Here is a 22,564-nt window from a genome sequence, read left to right as displayed (position 1 = left end):
TCCCGATCTTCCACTAATTAAAGAGTTGACCTCCCTCGCTTTTGTCGCTGCTGGAATAATACTAGTAAGCACGAGTTTCCTTCATTTCAGCAGCTATCGGAAGGCTCATTGGCTTTTACTTGTGTTTGCAGTCTTTTGCTTCATCTAATTTGACCACTTCTTGCATTTTAATGCTCGATGTAGATGATTTGAAACACAACTGATGTTGATGCGGAATGTGAAGGAGCAGTTTTTAAACAAATTTGCAATAATCAATTAGCTTTTTAAGGTAAATGCCGACCTCAGCATAGTCAAACTTTGCACCTCACAAACTGGATGACTCCAGGGTGCATTAGTGCTCCACACGGTGTTCACACTGAACAATGACGAGTACCGTCCTGTACAATGAGTCGCCGCTTAGGCAGACATTCACAATGTTACACAATGGTTTGTGCACTTAAAACTTCTTAGAACAGGAGTACTGATGTAAGACCTCTAATTAGGTCAGTAGTTTACATGAACTTTGTCTTTATTCATGAAATGCACCCATTGAGACCATTAAGATGTCGTAAGGCCAGTAAACAAGCAACGCTAACCTTGTTTACAGTTTAACTTTACAAGAGCAAAGAGAATTGTTTTGTGACAAAGGTTTTGGAGTAGAATGTGCATTGCATCCTCTGTGCATCTTCACACCACTGGGCTACTTATAAAGCTGCAAATATGGAATAACTCAACTGTTCCATTTGGGTTTCTGAAAGTTCACGTTTTGAAGTATTCACGCCATGTCAATCGAGTCAATGTACCTTGTGCACACCCAAACTAATATATGAGCGCTAAAGACATATAAATGCAAAAATCTCCATCTTTTTATTACATCATCACAGATGCAACTTGAGATTTCACGTTTCAATTGGGTTCAACTAAAAAGGCAGATCCACATACACTCAGTTGAATGCATTTGTTAATTAACAGGACTGTTATGGTGTTGGTATCTGATATGAAAATAAAGTGAAGGATTTGTGGTGGATTGATGTGGTACGGCTGCCAGTGATGAGGCCTTGTTGAGGCAGAACGGTCTATAAAAGAAGATAAGATAGATGATGTCCGAATACTGTACATGCTCATATACACTGTGGTTTGTACTTATACCATCTGACAGGAAGTATTTGGTCTTCTCAGTACAGACAATAATGCTTTTTCCCTCTTTTCAATTGATTCTGATTCGCAAAGAAATCTGGAAATAATTACATTCTCCATATTAAGTGTATCCTATTGACATATCTACAAAGAAGAGATGCATGTGGTTACTTGGGACATCATCAATAGAGGATGGCATTTTTTTCTAGAAATAAAAAAACAAATTTCAGGAGCTGCAATACACCAAGGGTGTGTGGACAAAAATCAATCAGTGGTTCATTTTACAGTACAAACATCAAAGAAACTGAAGGAGCACCGCCTTTGTGTACCTCTGTTGAAGACCAATGCACAGTTAACCATCTCCTGCATACAAGAAGGGAGAATTAAAACCAAAATTAAAACTCAAACACGTCGTTCTGCTTCTTCGCCAGCTTTGCCACCTCCAGCCGGATAGCCTGCACGAGTGCAGAGGTGGAGAGGCTGCTCAGGGGCATGCTGTCCATGTCCTTCACCACCTGAGGCAGCCTTTGCTGGGGTAATGGGCTCGGGGAAGTGGGTGGCTGCTCCAGTGCCTGGTTGTACTGCAGGGGCAACCTGGTGGGGCTCCCCTGTGGGTAGCGAGGATGAGGAAAAGCCAAAGCCTCTACATACCCAGGCAGGGGAACCTGGAAGACAGGGAAGTAATAAAGGGAAGTAATAAAGCCACTTCGTGACGTTACTACCCACCAAAATGAAGGCTGCCAATTAGATAATTCGAAGGATACAGTATATGCGACCAATTTTTTATTTTGCTGAGTGAATGTTTTTTCTTGCACCACTATTTTAGAAAGATTTAAATGGGTGACAAATGAAAATGTAAGCAATTGTATCTGGGAAAAATCCGGATGAACGAGAAAAATTACAGAGAAGTAATGAGCGTGGAGATCTAGTCGAGTGTATAATACTGAAATGGACTTTGGTTCAAACACTGTTCAAACAGTGTTTGAAAATGGATACAAAATCTTCAAGTGTCAGATTTAAATTAAAACAAATTAAAAAAGCAAAAGAGGTTTCTTTTTTAGGAAATGTGCTCAACTACCCCGGTATTTTGTTGTGTCCACTCAACGCCAGACTGAAATTCAGATCAGCGAATGGTTTCTGAATGACACTGTGTGAAGGCATCTGGTTGAAACCGGCAAAACAGACAAACAAGGAGACTCCTGTGCATGGGAGGGGAGGGAGGGACACATGGATGTACAACAGATCTGACCTGAACCCGTCTTGTTTTAATGAAAAACAGAGGAGACGGTAGGAGGACTGTTATTTAATGAGGGCCAGTCCTGTTCGAGGGTGGATAGGAACATGAGCACAAACAGACTTGTGTCAGTGCCATGGTGAGATGTTCTGCAACTACTGCAATGTTTAAATATGGAAAGGCAATCTCACCTACGCATGACAGATATATTTCCCTCCTGATTTTTCAGAGTAATTATTCATTTTTAGCCCTGGCTGTTGCAGTGACGTAGCACACCTTTTTGGCTCCATGGGGTGACCAGAAGTTATGAGAAATATATCCTGACAACCAGGAGGTAAGGGTGTGGTATTTCAATAACACCCTACGAGACTTTCTGTGAGTCTACAATAATAATTCTCACTGATTGAGTCGAATCTTACGACACTAACACGCGAGGGAGAGAAACAGAGAACATCGTTTCTGTTTTTTAACCTGTACATGCTCTTCTACTTTCTATTTCTGCAAGACATTTCACAATAGTGACTTCGAGCAGTTTATTTTCTGAGGTTTGATTATTAAGACAAAGAGTTTTTGGTCCACAGGGACAAATACGAACCGTGCTAGTTTAATCAAGACATCTGGTCATGTTACTCTACCTCTATAAATGTATCCTCTTTCAGTTATTCATCTATTCATGGTTTAGTAGGATTGGCTGCTTAGCTAAGCAAACAAAATAGGCTTCCTTACAGAGTCTGCCCACTGTGGCGGCACATCCTCAGGCTCAGGTGGGTAGGACATCCAGGAGGGACTGTGGTAGGAGGTGGTTGGTGTGGAGACAAAGTATTCTGAGTAGCCGGGCCTGGTGGCCGGGATGGCATAGACGGCTGTTATTGGGTTTCCTACAGAGAAAAGAAGAGAGGCTGTCACATTCTTCCACTGGTGATTGTACTTCAGGGGATGTATTTATGACTGTTCTTGAAAAAAGTGTGCTGGCATGGAAGCAAAGCACACTGTGGGTTTCTTTTGAATTGCAAAGTCAAGACCCCCAGTGAGTCCGTCGGGAAAAGTTGTTATTTTTGTGTTTATTCATAACTTCAGGGGCCTAGGTGCCAAATGGTAGGGAGCGAAGGTGAGGTTAAATACTTTCTGAGTTTTGTCCCTTCAAAATAAAATCACCACCACTGATGTAGGAAAAGTAGAAGAAAACAGACCCTTTCATGCTGCTGAAGCGTTTATTGATGTATGTGAATGCTGCACATATGGGCACTAGTCTTTATATTATTATAACTACTGGTATTCAGTGGGTTTTACTTTCCATTCCAATTTTCCATTATGGCATTTTATCCCTGCTTTTATGTTCATTCTGTGTCTTTTTGCTTTATTGTAAAGCACTTTGTGCTGCAGTTCTTGTATGAAAGGTGTTAAACAAATAAAGTAAATTACTATTATTATCTCCTCATATGCTTACCTGAGTAGTTGGACACAGGCTGCTCTGCAGTGATAGATGGAAGTGCTGCTCTAGTTGTTGGCCCATATGGGTTGTCGTTATGTTGACTCTGCATTTCAGTGACAGATGCCGCTGAGCTCCTTGCCTTAGGCCCCAAGTCAGAAGTGGAACTAAGTTGGACAAAGATTGGACATAAACGTAGAGTTACTGAAATACTTGGCCAGTACCACTAGATGGCAGACACTCTATGTGGAAAACACAGTACCTCATTAACATTCTTGCCATCTCTCAATGCACTAGTTCAACATTCAAATTTAAACAAGGCCTTAAAGAACCCTGGCCACAGAACAGTACCTGGTGAATATCTAGTCCCCAAACATGAATTTGAATGTGAAAATGTGGACTGTTTGATGGGCTTCGAGATGCTACAGACAGTGTGTGTATGCTTGTGTCTGCTGGAATCTGTGTGTGTGTGTGTGTGTGTAAGTGTGTGTATGTATGTATGTGTGTGTGTGAGACCGACTCAGACATACCGTCTTAAGGAGGTCCCAGGAGGGGGTCCATTACGAGGCGGTAAAGGGGGAGGAGAGCCCATGGCCATGTCAGGAAGCTGGTTGAAGCGAAAGGCCTTAAATAGATAGTGGAAGGCATTTAAGGTTACAAAGACTCTAACACAGTTGTTAAGAGAGGGGAAATAATCTCATCCCACGTACCGGTTTGGGCAGGCTGCATTGATACATTTCTGCACCGTAGGATGGTACCCACTGCAAGCCTCCCCTTCCACAGTTCATTGTACCCGGGGCGCTGGTCACCACGTCGGTGTAGGGGAGGGGAGGCGGTGCGGGACTGTAGTGGTCAGGAGGTGGGTGGTGGTGATGGGAGTGCCTTCCGGATGTGGACTGCCCCCCTGAAGCCAGGCTGAATGCCTCCTCCAGCAGCAGGTGCATCTGCTGTCGCACTTCATCAATGGACGGCTGTGAGCTCAGAGTGGACGTCTCCGAGTGGCCTTTCAAGCCCTGACCATACAGAAATCCTCGTGGCCCCATTAGACGGTCAACATTCGTCTCCTCAATCAACTCGGGCTCAGTCTAAAACATATGCAAAGACATTGAGACTCAACACACACAATACATAGAAACAGTACAAGCCATTTTTTAGTAAACAAGAAAAACTGACTTGAAACTTGGACAAAATGTTTAAGTAAAGCGCCCAAAGTCAATGGTGATGGCTTGTGTGTGTAAATCTGGAGCAGCAGCCGCCTGGGGCCAATATTAGAAAATCAAACCTCTCCTCACTGATTAACAACATATCAACAGATGCACCTTGAGAATCCTGGAAAGTAACACGTTCTATTATGTCTCCTGTCATTCTCTCAGTGGGTTGTTGACAAGGTGCTGACTGAGCGAAGAAGAAGAGGCTGTTTCATGTTGATTCTGAGTCAGCTGGAGGAGTTGAATCCAGCTTGGTCACAGGAGGTTCAGCCAGAACCAGGCAGTTTTTTTTCAGTGAGTGCTAACCTGTACTTTACTTATCAGCAATCCAAGTATGCTGGAGGTATATTATATGTGTGCTAATGCTATTTTATGTATTCCCTTCTTCTTTCTCTTTTCTTATCTACACTACAGTATATACGGTATAAACATCATTCTGTCTCCCATGTATGTTCATTGAATTTCACTCATTATTTGCCTGCTATCTCACTCCATTTTTCCATCCTCTTGCTCACATTTTGTGAAAGTCTCCATCTTTCCATAACCTGTACTCTTTCTCCATCTCCCAGCGTCTGTTTCCATCTATTCAGTCCTTATATTCAGTGATAAATGAATACAAGTTGAGGCTGCCCTACTTCCTGTGCGAATAGAGGGCCGCCACAGGAGACCTAGTGTAGTGCATCTCATAAATCAGCCCGCCCTGCAACACGGAACGGCAGAGGCTTGCATCTGCAGTGATGGGGCCTGCAGCCACACTCGTCCCATTCTAATCAACAGGGCCAGGAGTTCTGAAAGAGGAGTTTGTAGCTTGTATTGTGCCATATTTAAAATTGAGCTGAACAGTTGGCTTAACAGAGTCCGACCACACAGCAAATACAAACGGACCAAGAATCATGACAATGGGCGGTCACAATCAAGGAGCTACTATTTGTCTGGATGAATTTGTAGTGCTTGTCAAGAGTCTGCTGAAGTTTGTGAAACATGTGGCATTTTGCTCATGGCACCACCCTGGCGTCCCAATAGTCTGATACATCGGTATCAAATGCACAAGAGTTTCTCAGCAGACATTTGACTTGCAATCGTAGGAAAAGCACAGGTGCATATAATAACTTATCCATTTACCATGTAAGTGTCCCAGGAAGCCATGCCAATGAGCCGGCACAATACCTGAGCCAGTTAGACCAATGTTTGTCCTGCTGTGACTGGTCAAAATGGCCGGCAGGTCAGTGGCAGTTCAGTCAAATATTTCTACCTCTGCTCATATTTTTTTTTTACAAAAGTACAGCTGAGAGTGAAAACACTTTTTTTAGGAACGGTCTGCTCGATTACTCTCGGGAGCTCACATTAGGTATTGTGGCTTCATGACAGAAAGAGCCATGCACAGAGCCCTAATGGAACAATGACAGTGTGGAGGCATAAAGCAGCCATCCTGAGACGCGTTACATATCAAAACCACAGGACTTCATAAATCTCTTCACTCTTAATTATGAATGAACCACTTCACTTCTTGCTGTGGCATGCTTTTTACCACACCTCAGTAGAATATGTTTGATTTCCAGCTCAGTGTCTGCACAGTGACTTAAATTGGGCAATAAGGCACATATTTCAACTGACAAGCTCTGATTGACAATGATCTTTTCTATTTTTACATTCCATCAGGCTAGATTTAAAACAGTGGCATTCGGTTGCTTTTTTTACTATCATCTGAATTTGGTCCCAAGCATATAAATACAGTTGAATTTGAACAATAATAATAATACATTTTATTTGTATAGCGCTTTAAAAGGTAAAAACAGAAACAATAAAAGCAATTACAATATAAACAAAATAGATGACATAACGGTAACAACAACAACACACATAACTAACAGAATAGCTCATCCCCAGCACATCATTAATACTTGATAATAAGTTCAAAACCAATCTAACAGTACCTCATATTATTTAAAAAGTAGCAACAAGGTGTTCTGTCAATCACTTTGCTGGAGTAGGTGCTGTGTTTTTAAAATGGTAAACTATTTTGGCCAGTTTAACTGCATCTCGTTGGGAGACAGGGTCAGTTGGTGACAACATGCGACTCACGTCATAGCCGCTGTTGCGGATGCCTCTTCTGGGTCTCTCCCTCATAACAAGCAGGTCCATCTCTGTTCCTCCAGGGCTGGGACTGCTCAGACTCTGTCTGCTGCGATAGGCCGGCTGCCCTACTTGGGAGTGCCTGTCAATTTTAGTAAAGGGTAAGATTTAACACAAATCAGACCTGGGGTATAGTTATTAAAAAATGAAATCATTTAAATTCAGCTTTCTTACTTTTCAGCCATAGTTTCAGGGTGCCTGCCAGTGAAGGGCAAGTGGGAGAGGAGGGGTAGAGAACAGAGTGGGGGAATGTACTGTATATTTGACTGATTCCCTGTTACCAAAAAAGGTACATAAAATAGCTTTGCAGACCAAATACAATCAATATGTCAGGATATCTCATAAGGACATCAAGTAAGAGAGCTGAATCAACAGTTTAAATAATAATGATGTATCATATGCCAGGTATGAGGATCTGCTTGAGGTGCTGCAAAGCACATTCAATACTGATGAAGCATCTAGTAAAACAAAACTGCAATCAATGACAAAGGACAAGGTGCATTTCAGCAAACCTGCTTTGAAATGATCACTTAGTTAGGCTCAGCATGTTGGTGTCAGTGATCAGCCACACACTACTCAACAGCAACTAGTTGCTCAAATCTTTATCTTGCTCACCACGGTGGGATATAAGAATAACCACTCAACCCTTTGCTACTCTGAGTCAACACACGAGCCGAAATTCAAATGTTGATTTCCGCTCTGACGGCAGCTATTGCAGCTACATGTTAATCTCATGCGTGATCTGAGTCTGCAATAACCAAAGACTCCTTCCATTTTTTTCATGTGCATCTGTGAAGCAGAAGCAGGACAGAACCAGCATTTAGGAACACCATGCCAATCCTCTTATCTCCATTATGGAAGCTCAGAACTTGGATCAAATGAATCAGGATGGCCTGATGGGTCTCTCACTGCCAACTAAGACAGGATAATGAAAACATTAGAGGAGACAGATTTACATATCCATAAGCTAATTAGGCACAGCAAGGGGGCAGCAGGGATGGATAACTGGCCGTGGTTATAAACCCAACCCACCAATATGAACTGTCATGTCATTTGCATCTCTTTGTGATTGCTCAAATTGTATCCTCACACTCTTGCGTTTACTCTCAGCCAAACCCAGGTTCCACTTGCTTTTTTCCCCCTCTCCCCTCACCTCCTGTGAGACTTGACATAAGTGGAACCTCGCTCATCATCAGGCTCCAGTGGTCTGCCATGCTCACCGGCTGCCCTCTCATGGCCGTGCCGCTGTCTCTGCACCACAGCTCGACCGCTGCTGCTGCCGTCCGTGGAGGGGAAGTCATAATAGCCCTTCCTCTTAGCCTTCAGTCTCAGCTTGTTTCTGTAGTGCTCAATGTCGGACTTCTGCTTCAGAGCCAAGTTCACCTGGAGAGAGAGAAAAAGCACAGGAGGCATTGAAACATGAGGAGATCGGAACACAAACAGGCACAATGCGGTATTATTCTGCTTTGTCTTAAAAGGGACGTGAAAGATCAGAGGGTTCACGTGAAAAATAAGCTCTGAAAATGAAGCTGTTCACAGTTATCACAGGCAGAACAAGTGATAACAGTCACTTTACTGCACAGATTGTTTTATATTTTTCTGCAGAATAACACTTGGATGAGCTTATAATATACAGAAAAAATGATATTTTAAATATTGAAATGGAAGGAATATGTTTATAATTACAGTACAGCAAGGAAATGCCCCTTTCGAGACTTAAACATTGTTCTTTTTAAACACCTGATTGGATTCTTATGTGGTCGTTCGAGCATCATCAGATGAAATCATACAATGCCACAAGCCATGTAACTAAATTAAAAGGGCGGAAAGAAAATTATATTTTATTTTATATGTTTGATGAAAGCCCTGGAAACCTCTTTAGTTATTAATATGAAGAGGTTCACATTCAAAGTGTGGTTGTGGTTTAATCCGATCTGATCGGATCATTACATTTTGATTCAAATGTTGCTTGAATGTGATTGGTGCACAGACATATAACCTTTTTCCAAAAGAGCGCTGTTCACTTCAAACCAGTGACAAAAACAAAAAACACAAATGAAGAAGTTTTGCACGTGAAATGATCAAAACTGCTCTAACTTTTGCAACAAAATAGTGATCTCATCTTTCTTCGCTCATTATGAGAAGTTGGTACAGAACATTTAGGGTCTTTAACACAAATGAATGTTCAAGCAAGTCTGTGTATCTCTCGAAATAGATTTGTGCGTGTGCATCACCTCTCCATTGACGAGGGCTGAGTCCTGGCTGCGGTCAGAGGATGCGGGGTGTGTGTAGTGGGGCTGAGACGCCATGGGCTTTATGGAGATGAGCTGCAGGGAGCCAGAGGAGGTGTCATATGGATCTGAAGAACAGAGAGGGAGTTCACTCACAAAGAGACTACAAATACCTCTAATCACTGCACTGTCAGTCAAAAAGGGGAACACACTGTCACACTCTCTCTTTGTCTCTCTGTCTGACCCCCCCCCCCCCCCCCCCCCCTACCCTCTCATCACCTTGTCTCTCTGTGGCTGACAATGTGGGGTTATGTCAAACATCCGTCGTCTGTGTCAGCAAATGAAGTAGTGGACGGAGAGGATAGATCACAAAGATAGAGTTGGCTTCAAAAGGTTGTGGCAATGCATCTCTGTGATAGATGAAAGGAACAGACTTTGCACTTTCATTTCTTATCTGACATCAGACAAACTCGATTCAATTCTAGTTCCCCTTAACTCAGCTGATGAATTATTCAAATCCATTAAGAAAATCATAATCTGGCAAGCTCGATCTAATTTAGCACGGTATATAAATTGATAACTCACACCCAACACATGTGGGATATTTAGTGACAGTGAACAAGAATACAACAGTTAATTGTTCAACGTCCGGACGGCTTTTACTTCTGCATCTCAGAAGAGCACGAGATGTTTGACTTCATATGGTCTTTCTGCATTTTTGCATGAGTGAATGTGTGAGTGAGTGTCACAGCATCAAATAATCGGGCACACTGTATCATGCCAGCAGAGTGTCTCTCTCATGCATATTCATCGGGTCCATCTCCTCTTACTGCTGAGTGGCTAACTTTCTGGCTGTAAAAAAATAAATAAAAAATAGCTGCAGTGCATCTCTCTTTAGGGTACCTGTGTGCATGAGAGACAAAGACTGCAAAAGGGCTTCACACACAAAGAGAAGGGGAGAAGATTTTTTTGGCATCTGTGACACGCCTGACCTTGTCTGTAAAGGAGCTCGTAGAATACATTATTTGTAATTTTTCATCAGTGTGCGACTCTTACCGTCCCTTTTCCGCGTCTCCTCCTTTGTCGGTTTCTGCTGTGCTGTGACTTTCAGCACTGTCAAGCTCCTGCTGGAATTCAGCTTCTCTGATTCGTTGCTGATGACGGAACCGTCCTCACTCGGCAACTTGCTGCAAGTAACCATAGCAACAAGAAAAGGCGGTGAGCTCTCCGGAAGCTGGGCTCTCAGCCAGGTTATGTCATCCCTCCCTTAAACAACCTCACCTTTCCCTCCCCCTCCCTTTTATGTGTGTATTTTGCACATTTACCTCCATGTTCATTCATAAACCATTATGTCTTCATTACATTACTCTATTCTTACTTATGTGCCATGCATGTTTCAAAACCAGTGTGCGTTCATGTCTAGGGTGAAGCAAGACTAGTTCTTGCGTGTTAACTGGACAAACCATTGCTTTATTCAATTCTTGTTTCACGAGCTTTAAAAAGCTGTACCGCAGTTGGAATTAGAGCTGATCAAGCAGCGGCTCAGAGGACCACGAGGCTGACAGTGACATCAAAGCACCGTGGTCCATCCCCTAATTGTCTGGTAAAAATGATAACAGCAAAGACAGACAGAGGAACAGCGGCTGCCCTCCCTGCCCTCGTCGAGTCAGTGCTGCAGAGCGCTAGCTCCAGTCAAAGACGTGTTGTGTGTCATAATTAATTGAGGTGTACAGAATGCTACACTGGCTCTTTGAGAGGATAGTGTGTTTGATCCAGTGACGGTGTTTCGAGTCTAACAGATGTGTGACCTGTGTGTAAAACTGAAGGGATTGAGGAAGAAGCTAATTAGACAAGATTGTGTACAGCATGCATGTTTTTAAATGTGTTTGTATCCAACATACATAACAGCATTCTAGCCCTGAATTCATAAGTCATCTTATCTAAATCTTTTTGAAGGTAAATAAAACAGTAACCTATGAAAATGTAACCTCACAGCATCATCTGGCAGGACTCAACAGGCATTTTGGGGACAGATGTCACTGAGGTTTTGAGATGGAGGCTACTTTTGTGCAGCTAGTTAAAGTCAACCAAGCTAATTTTTGAATCATGTATTACATACTATGTCACAGAATAACTAACTTCTAACTTCATTTAAGATGTTACTATCTCTGTGTGCCTGAAAAATCAGAACAAACCTGTCCTGGGATAACAGCACATGGCTGGTTGAAAACCGGATAAACTATTGAACGATTACTTGAGACTCGGTCTCATAACAAGAAGAGAACCTTGAGGACCAAGAGTTTGATGAATAACAAATTAAAAACGTTTGCTGCCTCAGGAGTCTGCAAAATCATTACTGCAGGACCTCCAGTCTATAGATTTCCTATTCTGTCACAAACATTTCATTTGATCTCATGATCCAACATGGCTTTGAATAATTACGCTCTTTTTCGGTCCTCGATTAAATCATTTTGCATGATTTAACGTGGCAATTCATTTCTGAAACAGCCCTTCTGACTGTCAGATAAGGAAACTGGTCCATTTCACCTGCCCACATAGAGAAGTCTGTTAATTACCTCCTATCACTCAGCATCAGGGTAGAATGAGGACAAACAATAGGGCTGGAGGGATCTTTGTGTTTTATCGCCCTGCCTCTCTCTATGCGACCCAGGAGCTTTCTGACAGAGCATGTGGTGCAATAACACACATGCATATACTGTATACTGTAAGCATGTACTACCATTTGGGATGATGCTTGCCTGAAGGATAAACCTTCAAATATGTTTGAATAAATTGAGACCATTCAGCCGATCGGAAGAAACATGTTTCCTTCAAACATGCTGACGTGTTAATAAGATGAATACAGCGCAGACGAATGAAAACTGAGCATGCCGATCTAAATCTTAGCTGAGCCTAGTAAACTGAGATTGAGATATCCTAACCGCTGCTGTACAGAGAATCAATACATTAGATTGAGGTAAAAACATGGCTTTTCCTTTGTGCAACCCTCACGTAAAAGGATTGAAGTTTTTTTTTGTTTTTTTCATTCATGACTCCATTCAAATTCATGAATCTCCTTGTGTTTTGTGTCCTTGATAGAATTATCCGTAACCACTTAGCCTGTTTAGGGACTCTGGGGGGCCGGAGACAATCTCAGCTGACATTGGGGGAAGGCAGGGTACACCATGTACAGGTCGGCTGACATACAGAGACAGACCACCATTCACACTCACATCCACAAGCAACTTAGAGTCATCAACCGATCTGCCTTTGGAAAGAGAATCCTTGCTGACATGGTCAGAACATGCAAACTTCAGCCCCGGAATCAAACTCGGGTCCATGTTGACATGAGGCGACAGTGCTAGCCACACCACACCACCATGCAGCACTAAGTTATATTCATGCACAGTGTTTAATATTACCACCAAAATAAAATGAAGGACATTCTCTGTTTGACTGAATATCAATATGTTGTTGCTTCACCTCCAGTACATCCAGATGCTCATATTTCAACTTTATTCTGAGGCCAACATCATCGAAATAATGTTACGATATTGTTTTACTTATAATACCACTATTGTAGTATTGTCTTTTGCACCTGAAAATATGAAAATTGTCTGTTTGTTGTGGTTAATTATCTTCAAACATTTTTAAAGTGTTGGTTACAACATGAGGAGGTCAATGTGTGTAGATATAATGATACCTCTTGTGTTTGTCAGAGGTGAGGCTCTTCTTATTGGCAGTTCCGTCTTGCTGCAGGGCCTTTTCCAGTGAAAGCGGTGTGTCCCGAATTTGTAGAGACATTACTAAGGTATCCTGACTGGCAGGCAGGGTCTCCTCATCCCCTCCCTGTTGGCCCAGGTGCTGCTTGGCATAGTCAAAACCCTGGACCGGCTGATGGACAAGTGTCGAGTAAAAAGACAAAAGAGACAGTTTTAAGTAAGATTCATTTCTATTCACATGCCTGCAGTGACATAACGTTGAGAGGAGAAACAAAGAGAAATGCATTAGCCAACCACGTAAACAGACACCTCAAATTAGGAGACGTCCAGAGGACTTAAGGAACTGAACTGGGATTACTGCTCTACTGTGCCTTCAAACAGATAAGCACAGAATCAGCGACGGCTGTTTTTCATTTTCATCCAAATTCCTGTCAAATAAATGACTCGCAGTGGGCGGTGACAAGATGAGATCTGCAGACTGTCACAGAAGTATTGTAGTGAAGTTAAACGTTTGAGGATAAGAGGGAGGAGGAAGAAGGTGGAAGAGGATTGATGGCGTTCTACCAAACACTGGACGTCAAAGTGTTTTATGGCGGGTGTACCGAAAGAACCAAAATAGTTCAAACCCCCAAACCAATACACACACCAACAATGAAATATTTAAGACTACCCTCATTGCAGTGTCATAAATTGTCCGACACACACCACGTCCTCAATGCAGCAAAGCTGTGGTGCAAAATCAATATGTGATCCTCCCCCGACTGAAGAACATGCATCCTCTCTCTTCCTATAGCACACACACACACACACACACACACACACACACACACACACACACACACACACACACACACACACACATAGAGAGTAAAGATTTTCTTTGGATTCAGTTTGCTCAGTAAAAGTGCTATTGTTGCTGGTCTAAAAAGTGGAAACTCGAACAAGGGTGTGTGATGAAAGCGTTTGGCTTACAGTCAGTGAATGTAATATAGACGAGGCAATGCAAGAGCCTCATTTAAATGTTTCACTCTATCTTTGAGTATTTCCAGAGATTTTCCTTAGCTTTTACATTACATTACGAAGGAAGTGGCTAGATAGTCACCACGAATGTGAAGGTCTGTCTGAAGCAACCCAACCATATATCATATCTGTTTAAATTAGGCTTCTTGGTGTTTTTTTTATATGATGACACTTTGCATGACTTTAAATGTTGTGTAGTAATAACTGCTCTGAAAGTAGCAGCGAAGTTGCTTACACAGCTTAATATAGAGGATTTGATTACTTTCTCTCAAATGAAATTCCATAAATGAAGGATGTGCTGAGTGTTATATTTTGCATTTGCCCTTATCTACATTGATGTATAACAGTGCAGAGAACTGCTGGGCAGAAAAACAACAGACATGAAGGCGGAGATAACGTTGATTCGGACATTGTGATGAAATCCTTGATGCAACAATGGTGGAAACTGTTTTCAATCTTCAATCTACACATAACAGACACGTGTCGGTACACACAAACTCATTCTGCTTGAAAAAAACAATCTACATTGTCGCCATTCTCTGTAAAGCTTAGTCAACTGGTGACTACTATAAGAAGAATAGGCCTTTCATCCAAGAAAATCTCATTGTGAAAGGTTTGTTACTCCTTAGTTTTCATCAGCACTGCAGGGTCTATTTACATGTATCAGGTAGGTGATGTCTGCCCAGAATCCCGTTCAAATCCCACTGTTGGTACAGTTAAGCCCTGAAGATGAAAACACAGATCGGTAATGAGAGGAAATACAGAAAGGGAGGTACCTGGTGATAATAGCCCACATCTCTCCGATAAGCCATCTGAAAACAAGAGAAAATGTTTTCAACAGTGTGTGTCTGTGTGGTTAATCTTGAAGTCTCACGATTAACCAGGATTCTACCAATGCGTTAATACAGACGGCATTATGCAGATAATACAGAATACAACACAACAAAACCGTACGACAACAATGTATACAAAGGTCATTTGCACATTCATCATTGCGGATCCTTATCGCTCACACTGAACCACCGTTTGCACACTGGAGCTATACCCTCACGGTAAATACATTAAGGTCCTTGTAATAAGTGTTAAGCATAAGTTAATAGGTAATAAGACCCTTATAAGTCCTTACAAGTTTCTTATTAACAACACAGGTGTTAATAAGACGATATACATGTTAATAATAGCCTCATTAACACGGTTATTGTTGGATTATAAGACATCTTTAAGCACTTATGAGATACCTGTTAACAGTTTATAGACTGCTTAGGATGGTTATTAAAAGAATTGTGACTTTCTTATAAAAGTTTAAAATACCGTTATAAACTCATTCATTGAGTTTAACTACCACTTAACAATTTTGTTATTTTTAAATCTTTACTCAGCTTTTTGGTTGATTTAGTAAGATTAATACATACTTTATGATGCATTTATCTGCAGTTAACTGCTCTTTTCACATTCTGAACAAGTGATATAAAACATCACTCATCACATCAACAAAACCAGGAAAAGCTTTAATCATCACAACTGAGAAGCTTGAAAAATGATTGATCATCAAATGTGTTCCAATTACAACGTGATTGGATACAGACAGATGTTTACACAGCATACATAGAAAGAAAGAGAGATACCTTCGCTCTGGGATTCAGGTTGCCGATGGCGTCGGCTTTAAAGTCATTTTTATTCTTCCTGCACAGCACAGCTGTGATGATGATGATAATGAGTGTGACTACGGCGATGGGGGCCAACACTGCAGCGATTATCCAAAGGTTATTAGGAGGGTTCTTCACCACAGCTGAAAAAAGAAATACTTTTTCACCATCATCACTTCATTACATGGCATCCAGTAAACACTACATGGTAACAGTTAATCCATTTGGAAGTAGAATACAGCACACGTTTCCTGCTAATACATGCAGAAGCATCCGTTACACACACGCAAAGTGACACTGCGTACAGCTCAACCTGAGATACAGTGAGGCCTGATTCAGCTATCGGCAACAATCTATCAGAGAATGCAGCACAGCCTCTTTCTGTCTTCCCCTCTCTCCTGACCAGCTCTGTCTCCCCCTCGGCAGCCTTTCTCCCTTTCTCTTAGCAGTGAGCAGACTGCAGCCCTAACAGACAGGGTCCTGCCTGGAGCATTTCAGAGAGATTAGAGAGCAAAGAGCTTTCGCAACCTTTTCTTCTTCTCCCCTCACCCCAGTCATGTGTTTTGGTTTGCATGTCTGTCAGTCATTGTTTCTGTCTATTTGCCTCCTCGTTAAATGCTGGAAAGATTCGGTGCTTACGTTCTGCTTGCAGCTGGACAAAGTAGCCAAGGGTGAGCGCCATAGTCTGAGAATCCACTGTGTTCAGGACCTTGGCAGCTGACGTGCCCGATAAAGGAACGCCATTGTGCTGGACATAGTAGGTCATCTCTGCTGGATTCTTCAACACTGACAACCTACGGATACTCACCATCTGATTAGATAAGAAGTCAATATCAGCTGTTGTTGAATGAGTGGCTTCATTGTTATGAAGAGGCTTGCATTTCAGAAAACAAAAGCAAAAAAACATGCATGTAGGCGCAGAGTCTCGCGAGAGGAACAACTACATGGACAGAAGAGACTACTTGTTCAGTAAAACATTCACCCTCTAGCTTGTTTTGATGAGCAATTAGCAGATGATGAGCTGAGAAGCTCCCTAATTAACAAGGGCTGACCAAAAGTAATCATGCAAGCATGTGCAGATGAGGGCACATCAAAGTGTACGCCTCATGCAATATTCATACAGTAAGAAATAAGCCAATTGGTTGAATGTGTTCATTCGACTTCTGACGAACAAGCCAGGGCGCTCCGGTAAAACATCAGCATGAGAGTGATTTACTGTTGTCACTCTTTAACCCTTTGCATTGCAGACTATTTGGTCTTCGACTTGGCATTCCTCATGGGCTGCCGTGTCAGTTTCTTACCTGGACAGTGTAGCTGCCGACAGCCGTGGCTCGTCTGAAACGAGTGCCCTGCTGACCTGCCAGCACAAACAGCTCTGCCAGCCGCTGCTCCATTAGATTGGCAAAGCTTTGGTACTGTCCCTCTAAACTGGCGTTATCCACATCCTGGATCACTGCAAATGTATACAAAAGAAAGAGGATAGCCATATGGTGGTTCAGAGTGAAATGAAATAGTTGGGGAGCAAAGAGAGTCACACAACGAAAGAAGAGCTGGAGGCAAAATTAGAAATGTACGTGTGTGAGACGAATACACATTTGAGCATCCTCTGTTTTCATATTCCAGTATATGTCCCATTTAATGTAATAGTTACTGTGGACAATAACTGTGCCATCCAACCGAGCAGTAGCAGTAAAACAGCCTCATGGGAAGCTCATGTTGTTCTGTGTCTGATGGCAAGTTGTTATATGCCAGAACAACTTCATAAACTCACGACAAATCCGGCCTGTGCTTCCTGAAAGCTTGTTTTGGAGTCTTCCTGTCCCCGAGTATTCAAACATCTCCTAATGCAACTTTAATCTCTTTGGTTTTTATAAACAGTTGAAACGCTATAATCCTGGTTGTACATCTTGCTCAAGGACACATCGACATGCGACTAGCAGAGCCGGGGATCAAACCGCCGATCTTCTGATTGAAGGCCGGCCCTGCTCTCCACTTAGTCACAGTCGCCCCGCAGATGTGTTTAACTTTCCATAACTAGTGCCCTGAAATCACAAATGTAAAAGTGCATTTCTTTCACATACATCCCGTTCCGGTGTTTTTTGTGTCATGAAGTAGTAAAGAAAGAAACAAAATAATATGTACTTTTTGAGATTCATGAGTAGACAGACAATTCACAGCAGCATTGCAATGTGTGCATCATACAACATAACACGCATACTGTAAGTTGCCCCAGAAGAAGTTGTGTTTATTATTAGTGAGTAAAAAAACAAACAAGAAACAATGATATACCTACCAGTAATAACCCAGAAGTCTCTCGTAGCAATGGAGGTGTTCAGATTGTGATACTCCAGTGCTGCAAGGACATGAAACATAATAATTTTGCCCTGATTATTAATCTCCATGAAATACGATTTTCAATTTACTCTCCAATCTTTTATTTCCTTGAATTGTATTGTATGGGGAGATCTTCATTCAATTGCAATTGCAATTGTTTGATTTTTATTATATCATAAAAAAAAGATTGTAACAAAGTGAAATTGGACAAAAGAGACAGAAGGTAAAACTGCAAACTGAAAGCAAAGTTAAATCCAAATCCAGGATCCTCTTCTCACGCTGCAGTTTTGTTTACATATGCCTTTTCAATTTTAAGAAGCATGTCAACAAAGAGCGGCAGCCTTTCTATCAGCGCAATCGGTCTGCAGTCTCACAGAATGCAAAGAAACATCAAGAACACTCATTTTATTTCCACTGCTGAAACTGTTATCAATGCCACAAGAGGTGGTCTTACTCGCCAGAAATGTGTTATTTGACAAAAAAGTGCTGAGGGGGAACAATTTTGTGTGGTTGAATTCTCAGTTTAAATCCTCATTGCCACTATTTGTCAGACAAATAAACAAGGAGAGATTTCATCTGTCTGAACTCTGGTTGTCTCAGTCTTCTTTCACATCTGTTTCCTGCTTGATTACGCTCTTGTGCTGGAGGCTGGTGCAGTGTGTGGGGCAATGCTATACCACTGGCCTGTGAAAGCAGGCTTGCTACATAAATGTACACTCAGGCATGACAAGAGAGAGGGGTGCTGGGCGAGCAGGGTGAGAAGAACAGTCAGGGCTTTGGCATTGCCTGTGGCGAGGGCTGCAGGGCTGTCAGCAAAATCAGTCCAACGTTGTCTGTACATAAGTGGCATATTAGTCGGCGAGGAGGTTTCACATGAGCCTGTGCTGTTGTGTGATGACAACCTGGGAGATACATTTGTCCAGCATTCATAAGTCATTCCAAAAATGTAAAAAAAAAAGATTACAATTCAAAGACAGAAAGCTATTATTGCATATTTGACATCAGCTGTTATGGTTAAAAATGAATGATCACGAGAAACATTTTGCAAACAGCTCCACTTATATTTCACCTGAGAGTAATTGTTAAAGAGCAGAGGGGGAGTAGAGCAGCTGAGTGCAGCCGTCCAGCAGACACAGGAACGACAGAATACCCGGTGCTATGAACAGACACTGCGGAGTGGTGTGAGATCTCTGGCCTTTTCTGTCAGCGCAAAGCCCAAGGTGGTGTGAGAATCCCCGACGATTAATTATTTACTGCGGTGATTGCCTTTGAAGTGAGGCGGCAGCCAGTGCCAGCATATGCTCACATCTCCTGCAAACAGTGTCATATCACTAATGGCGAGTCTACTCAACAAAAAACAAAAAAAGACTCTCACACACTCTTATTCATTTACTCTACTGTCTTCCTGGATTTGTATCTGTGTCAGTTGATGCTTTCTTAGAATCCCTTCTCGGTATTGGGTTGTCTACCTCTCTTTCTCGGTTCCTTAACTGAATCATCCTGCCCGTGGGTAACTTCACTTTCTAACTAAATTCAATCACAACACAAAGGGAGTTTTAATTGAATGCTCACTGTCAGATAACCTATTCATCTTGTTTTAAACAGTGTGTACATCTAAACTGCCCTCAGTGACACTGATGCTGCACCGCCTGCCCCAAAACCAGCCTGAAAATGAAGGAAATCTGTCACATTCTATGGAGCAGAACTGTAGAGTCGATTCTAGGCTATGATTGGCCGGTCTGTTTGAGGGGCGGCCAAAAAAAAAAGAGCGCTTTGATCGGGCACAGCTAGATAGGAATACAGGGAAGCCCCTGACTTAATTCCTGACTCAAGCATCATCTCTGCTGTGATCCTGAGCATGATCTTGCACAGCAAAAGCTCTGTCTTGTTAAACTGACCAAAGTCTGGAGATATTTAGTCACTGCATCTGGTTAGAAAACATTAAAATGAAGCAAGTGAGACTTATTCCGGCTTGAACAGAGGCATAACCAGAGGTGTAACCTCCAGGCATGGGCCATTCCAGAGCCTGCCCCTGGATTTCCATAGTCTGCTTGAACCAATATGTCTTTATATAGATTTTCACCACACCTCCTTAAGCTTGGTAAGGCAGAGATTACATGACGTAAGACACTGAGGCTCCTTTTGCACATATATATGAGTCTGTGATGGTTATGGATTTAACTGAGATGTTTGTCTGGAGAACTAATGACATTCCCATCAGCCTCAGCTGTAGTAACCTGAACTTTGGCTGACTTGCGATAGCAACTGCTGCATGTAGATGTGGTGGCAGATGAGGTTTTTTTGTAATGTGTTATTTTTTCCTCTCTTAATACTGGAGCTTGTATGGCATAGAGATACCCTGAACATCGGAAAAGGAAGCATGGGGATTGGATTTAGTGCAGCGGACCTTGAGCCAAGCCTACGGCATCTTTCAACCACCCAGCCAGATCAGCCGGACCAAACGCCACCTAAAAAGGAGTCGTCCAAGGAGTAAAGGGAGTAGAGCCGGGATGGGAGCTAAGCTAACCCTTGGACCTAAGGCTATTCTATGACCCAGCCTACTTCTGGCTGATGTCTGGTCGCAGGAAAATACGATGGATGAAATACGACTTCAGGCCAAACCAGCAACGAGAAACCGCTGTGCCCGCATCTTTACAGAGACCTGACGCCATCGTTGCGTACCAGATCAGGCTGCACTTGACGGGCAAGTCAGAGTGCAGGACTCTGGTGGGACGAGAGGAGGCAGACTCTGTGTTTACATCAATGATGCTTGGTGTTAAAGCATAGTCAAAGTTGATGGACAATGTTTCCCAGATGTCAAATTTTTAATGTTAAGATGCTGCTGTTGCTGATGTTGTTGTTGTTGTTGGACAAACCTGTGTTGCAGAACAACAATAAATGATCCTCAAACTTTGAGAACCTGTAACACCGTGTCTACACAGGAGGCGAAATGTGAGCAGCAGATCGGTCCTCTGTCAGTGTCTGCACAGTATACGTTCAGGCACAGCGCAGAGTGTAGGTCATCTGCGTTTTGGCAGTTCAAAATAAAATCACTGTAGTTCGAAGTGTAAATCTGGAGAAAATAGACTTGAAGATAAAAACTGCATTGCTGGGTTGCTGTATACTCATGTGTGAAATTGTGTGCGCTAAATGAGCTTAAATGCCGATATCAGCTGTAGGTGCCTTGTTCTTTTGCTGAACCTATATTTCTGAATTTACTGTAAACGAAGTCAAGCACACGTTGAATCTCTGCTTCAGGGATCAATGAAGTACCATAAAAGTGATGTCTCAGTTATATCTCAGAGTTCTATATCTGCCACATCTCTCTCTGTTGAGCAGTTTACATTCGAAACAAGTTACACATTGGGACTCTACTAAGATTGCTGTGTAGACTCCCGCTGTTTCCCTGTCACTCTTCATTTGGTTTTCTCTGAGCACAACTCTAACAAAGATGGAGGGCTTGGCTGAGTATGCCCTCAAAGGAGGCTAAGATGAAAGGCATGGGCTTAGTTGTGTCCTTGCATCTAACTATCTTTAAGTGACTTAATCATTAAAAAACAACAGTGATCGTGAAAGCAGAAGAACAGTCCCTAACATCCAATTACTGAGGAACTGGATGTCAGTCAGGCTTAGCGATTGAATTCCTGAGTTCTACCATTGTCTAGATAGACAATGCTCAGAAAACAACTATTTTCACTACATTATATCAACTGCAGTTCCTAAGGTTGGATTCAGTCTTGATTTCTACGAGTGTCAATCAATCAATCAATATATAGTATCAGTTCCTTTGCCCAAAGGTCTAAAACCAAAGATATGAAACCAGCATGCTTTGTGAGACACAGGCTGAAAAGTTTAGACCTCTGGAAGATTTCAACATATAGAAAAACAAGTAAAAGCACAGCACTTGTTTTTTCATGTTAAATCTAGTTTGTATTTGGAGAACAAATCATTCCCAAGAGAACACAAGCACTACTTCTGGTTGTTGAATTACTCCTGACTAACAGACGTATTTTTGAATACAAATTGTAACTTACGCTCAGCAATCATAAGTGGTGGATAGAAGAGGAAGTAGCCCACCAGCTCAGCTGACAGCTGACCAAGGAGATTTGAAGCAGTGGTGCCATTAAGAAAGACAGTCCCATTCCTCACAGTGTAGACCAATGACACAGCAGGAGAACCGGCTGCCTGGGAGACACTCAGCATCTGGGAGGGAAGAGTACAGGCTCAGAGTCAGAAGAGGGGACAGAAAAACATACGGTAGGTACAAAGGTATAAAATGCTTGGGATTACGTTACATTACATTGGGATCAGCACAAATCGTGTAAAACAAAATGAAATAGTAGAGATGACAAAAAACGGTTGTTGTCTTGGCTCAACAAATATGAAAATCATCAAGAAACACAATGGCTGAGAAAGGCATTAAAGAGTGCAAAAATATTGGAGTGTTGATTTTTTTCAACCGTGCATAATCGTCAAATAAGCTGTAAAATA

General features: G+C 42.2%; 1 protein-coding gene across 1 annotated transcript in view; it reads right to left on the bottom strand.

Annotated features, from left to right (window-relative positions):
- Window positions 1-1,511: 1,511 nt before the first annotated feature.
- Window positions 1,512-22,564, bottom strand: part of kiaa1549lb (KIAA1549-like b) — a gene marked incomplete at both ends in the record, with an annotated part of 50,326 nt that continues 29,273 nt past the window's right edge. Inside the window, 16 exons of the mRNA XM_079288399.1 lie at window positions 1,512-1,781; window positions 3,077-3,228; window positions 3,798-3,946; window positions 4,310-4,404; window positions 4,490-4,864; window positions 7,070-7,202; window positions 8,274-8,503; window positions 9,355-9,479; window positions 10,408-10,538; window positions 13,055-13,245; window positions 14,870-14,905; window positions 15,719-15,882; window positions 16,379-16,550; window positions 17,041-17,192; window positions 18,033-18,092; window positions 22,108-22,276. Coding sequence (XP_079144525.1) covers window positions 1,512-1,781; window positions 3,077-3,228; window positions 3,798-3,946; window positions 4,310-4,404; window positions 4,490-4,864; window positions 7,070-7,202; window positions 8,274-8,503; window positions 9,355-9,479; window positions 10,408-10,538; window positions 13,055-13,245; window positions 14,870-14,905; window positions 15,719-15,882; window positions 16,379-16,550; window positions 17,041-17,192; window positions 18,033-18,092; window positions 22,108-22,276 — 2,604 coding nt within the window. The remainder of the gene's footprint in view (window positions 1,782-3,076; window positions 3,229-3,797; window positions 3,947-4,309; window positions 4,405-4,489; window positions 4,865-7,069; window positions 7,203-8,273; window positions 8,504-9,354; window positions 9,480-10,407; window positions 10,539-13,054; window positions 13,246-14,869; window positions 14,906-15,718; window positions 15,883-16,378; window positions 16,551-17,040; window positions 17,193-18,032; window positions 18,093-22,107; window positions 22,277-22,564) is intronic.

This window comes from Melanostigma gelatinosum, assembly GCF_949748355.1.
Source record: "Melanostigma gelatinosum genome assembly, chromosome: 2".
NCBI classification, from domain to species: domain Eukaryota; kingdom Metazoa; phylum Chordata; class Actinopteri; order Perciformes; family Zoarcidae; genus Melanostigma; species Melanostigma gelatinosum.
Note: the sequence above shows the minus strand (reverse complement) of the source record. Positions and strands in the feature narration are given on the sequence as shown.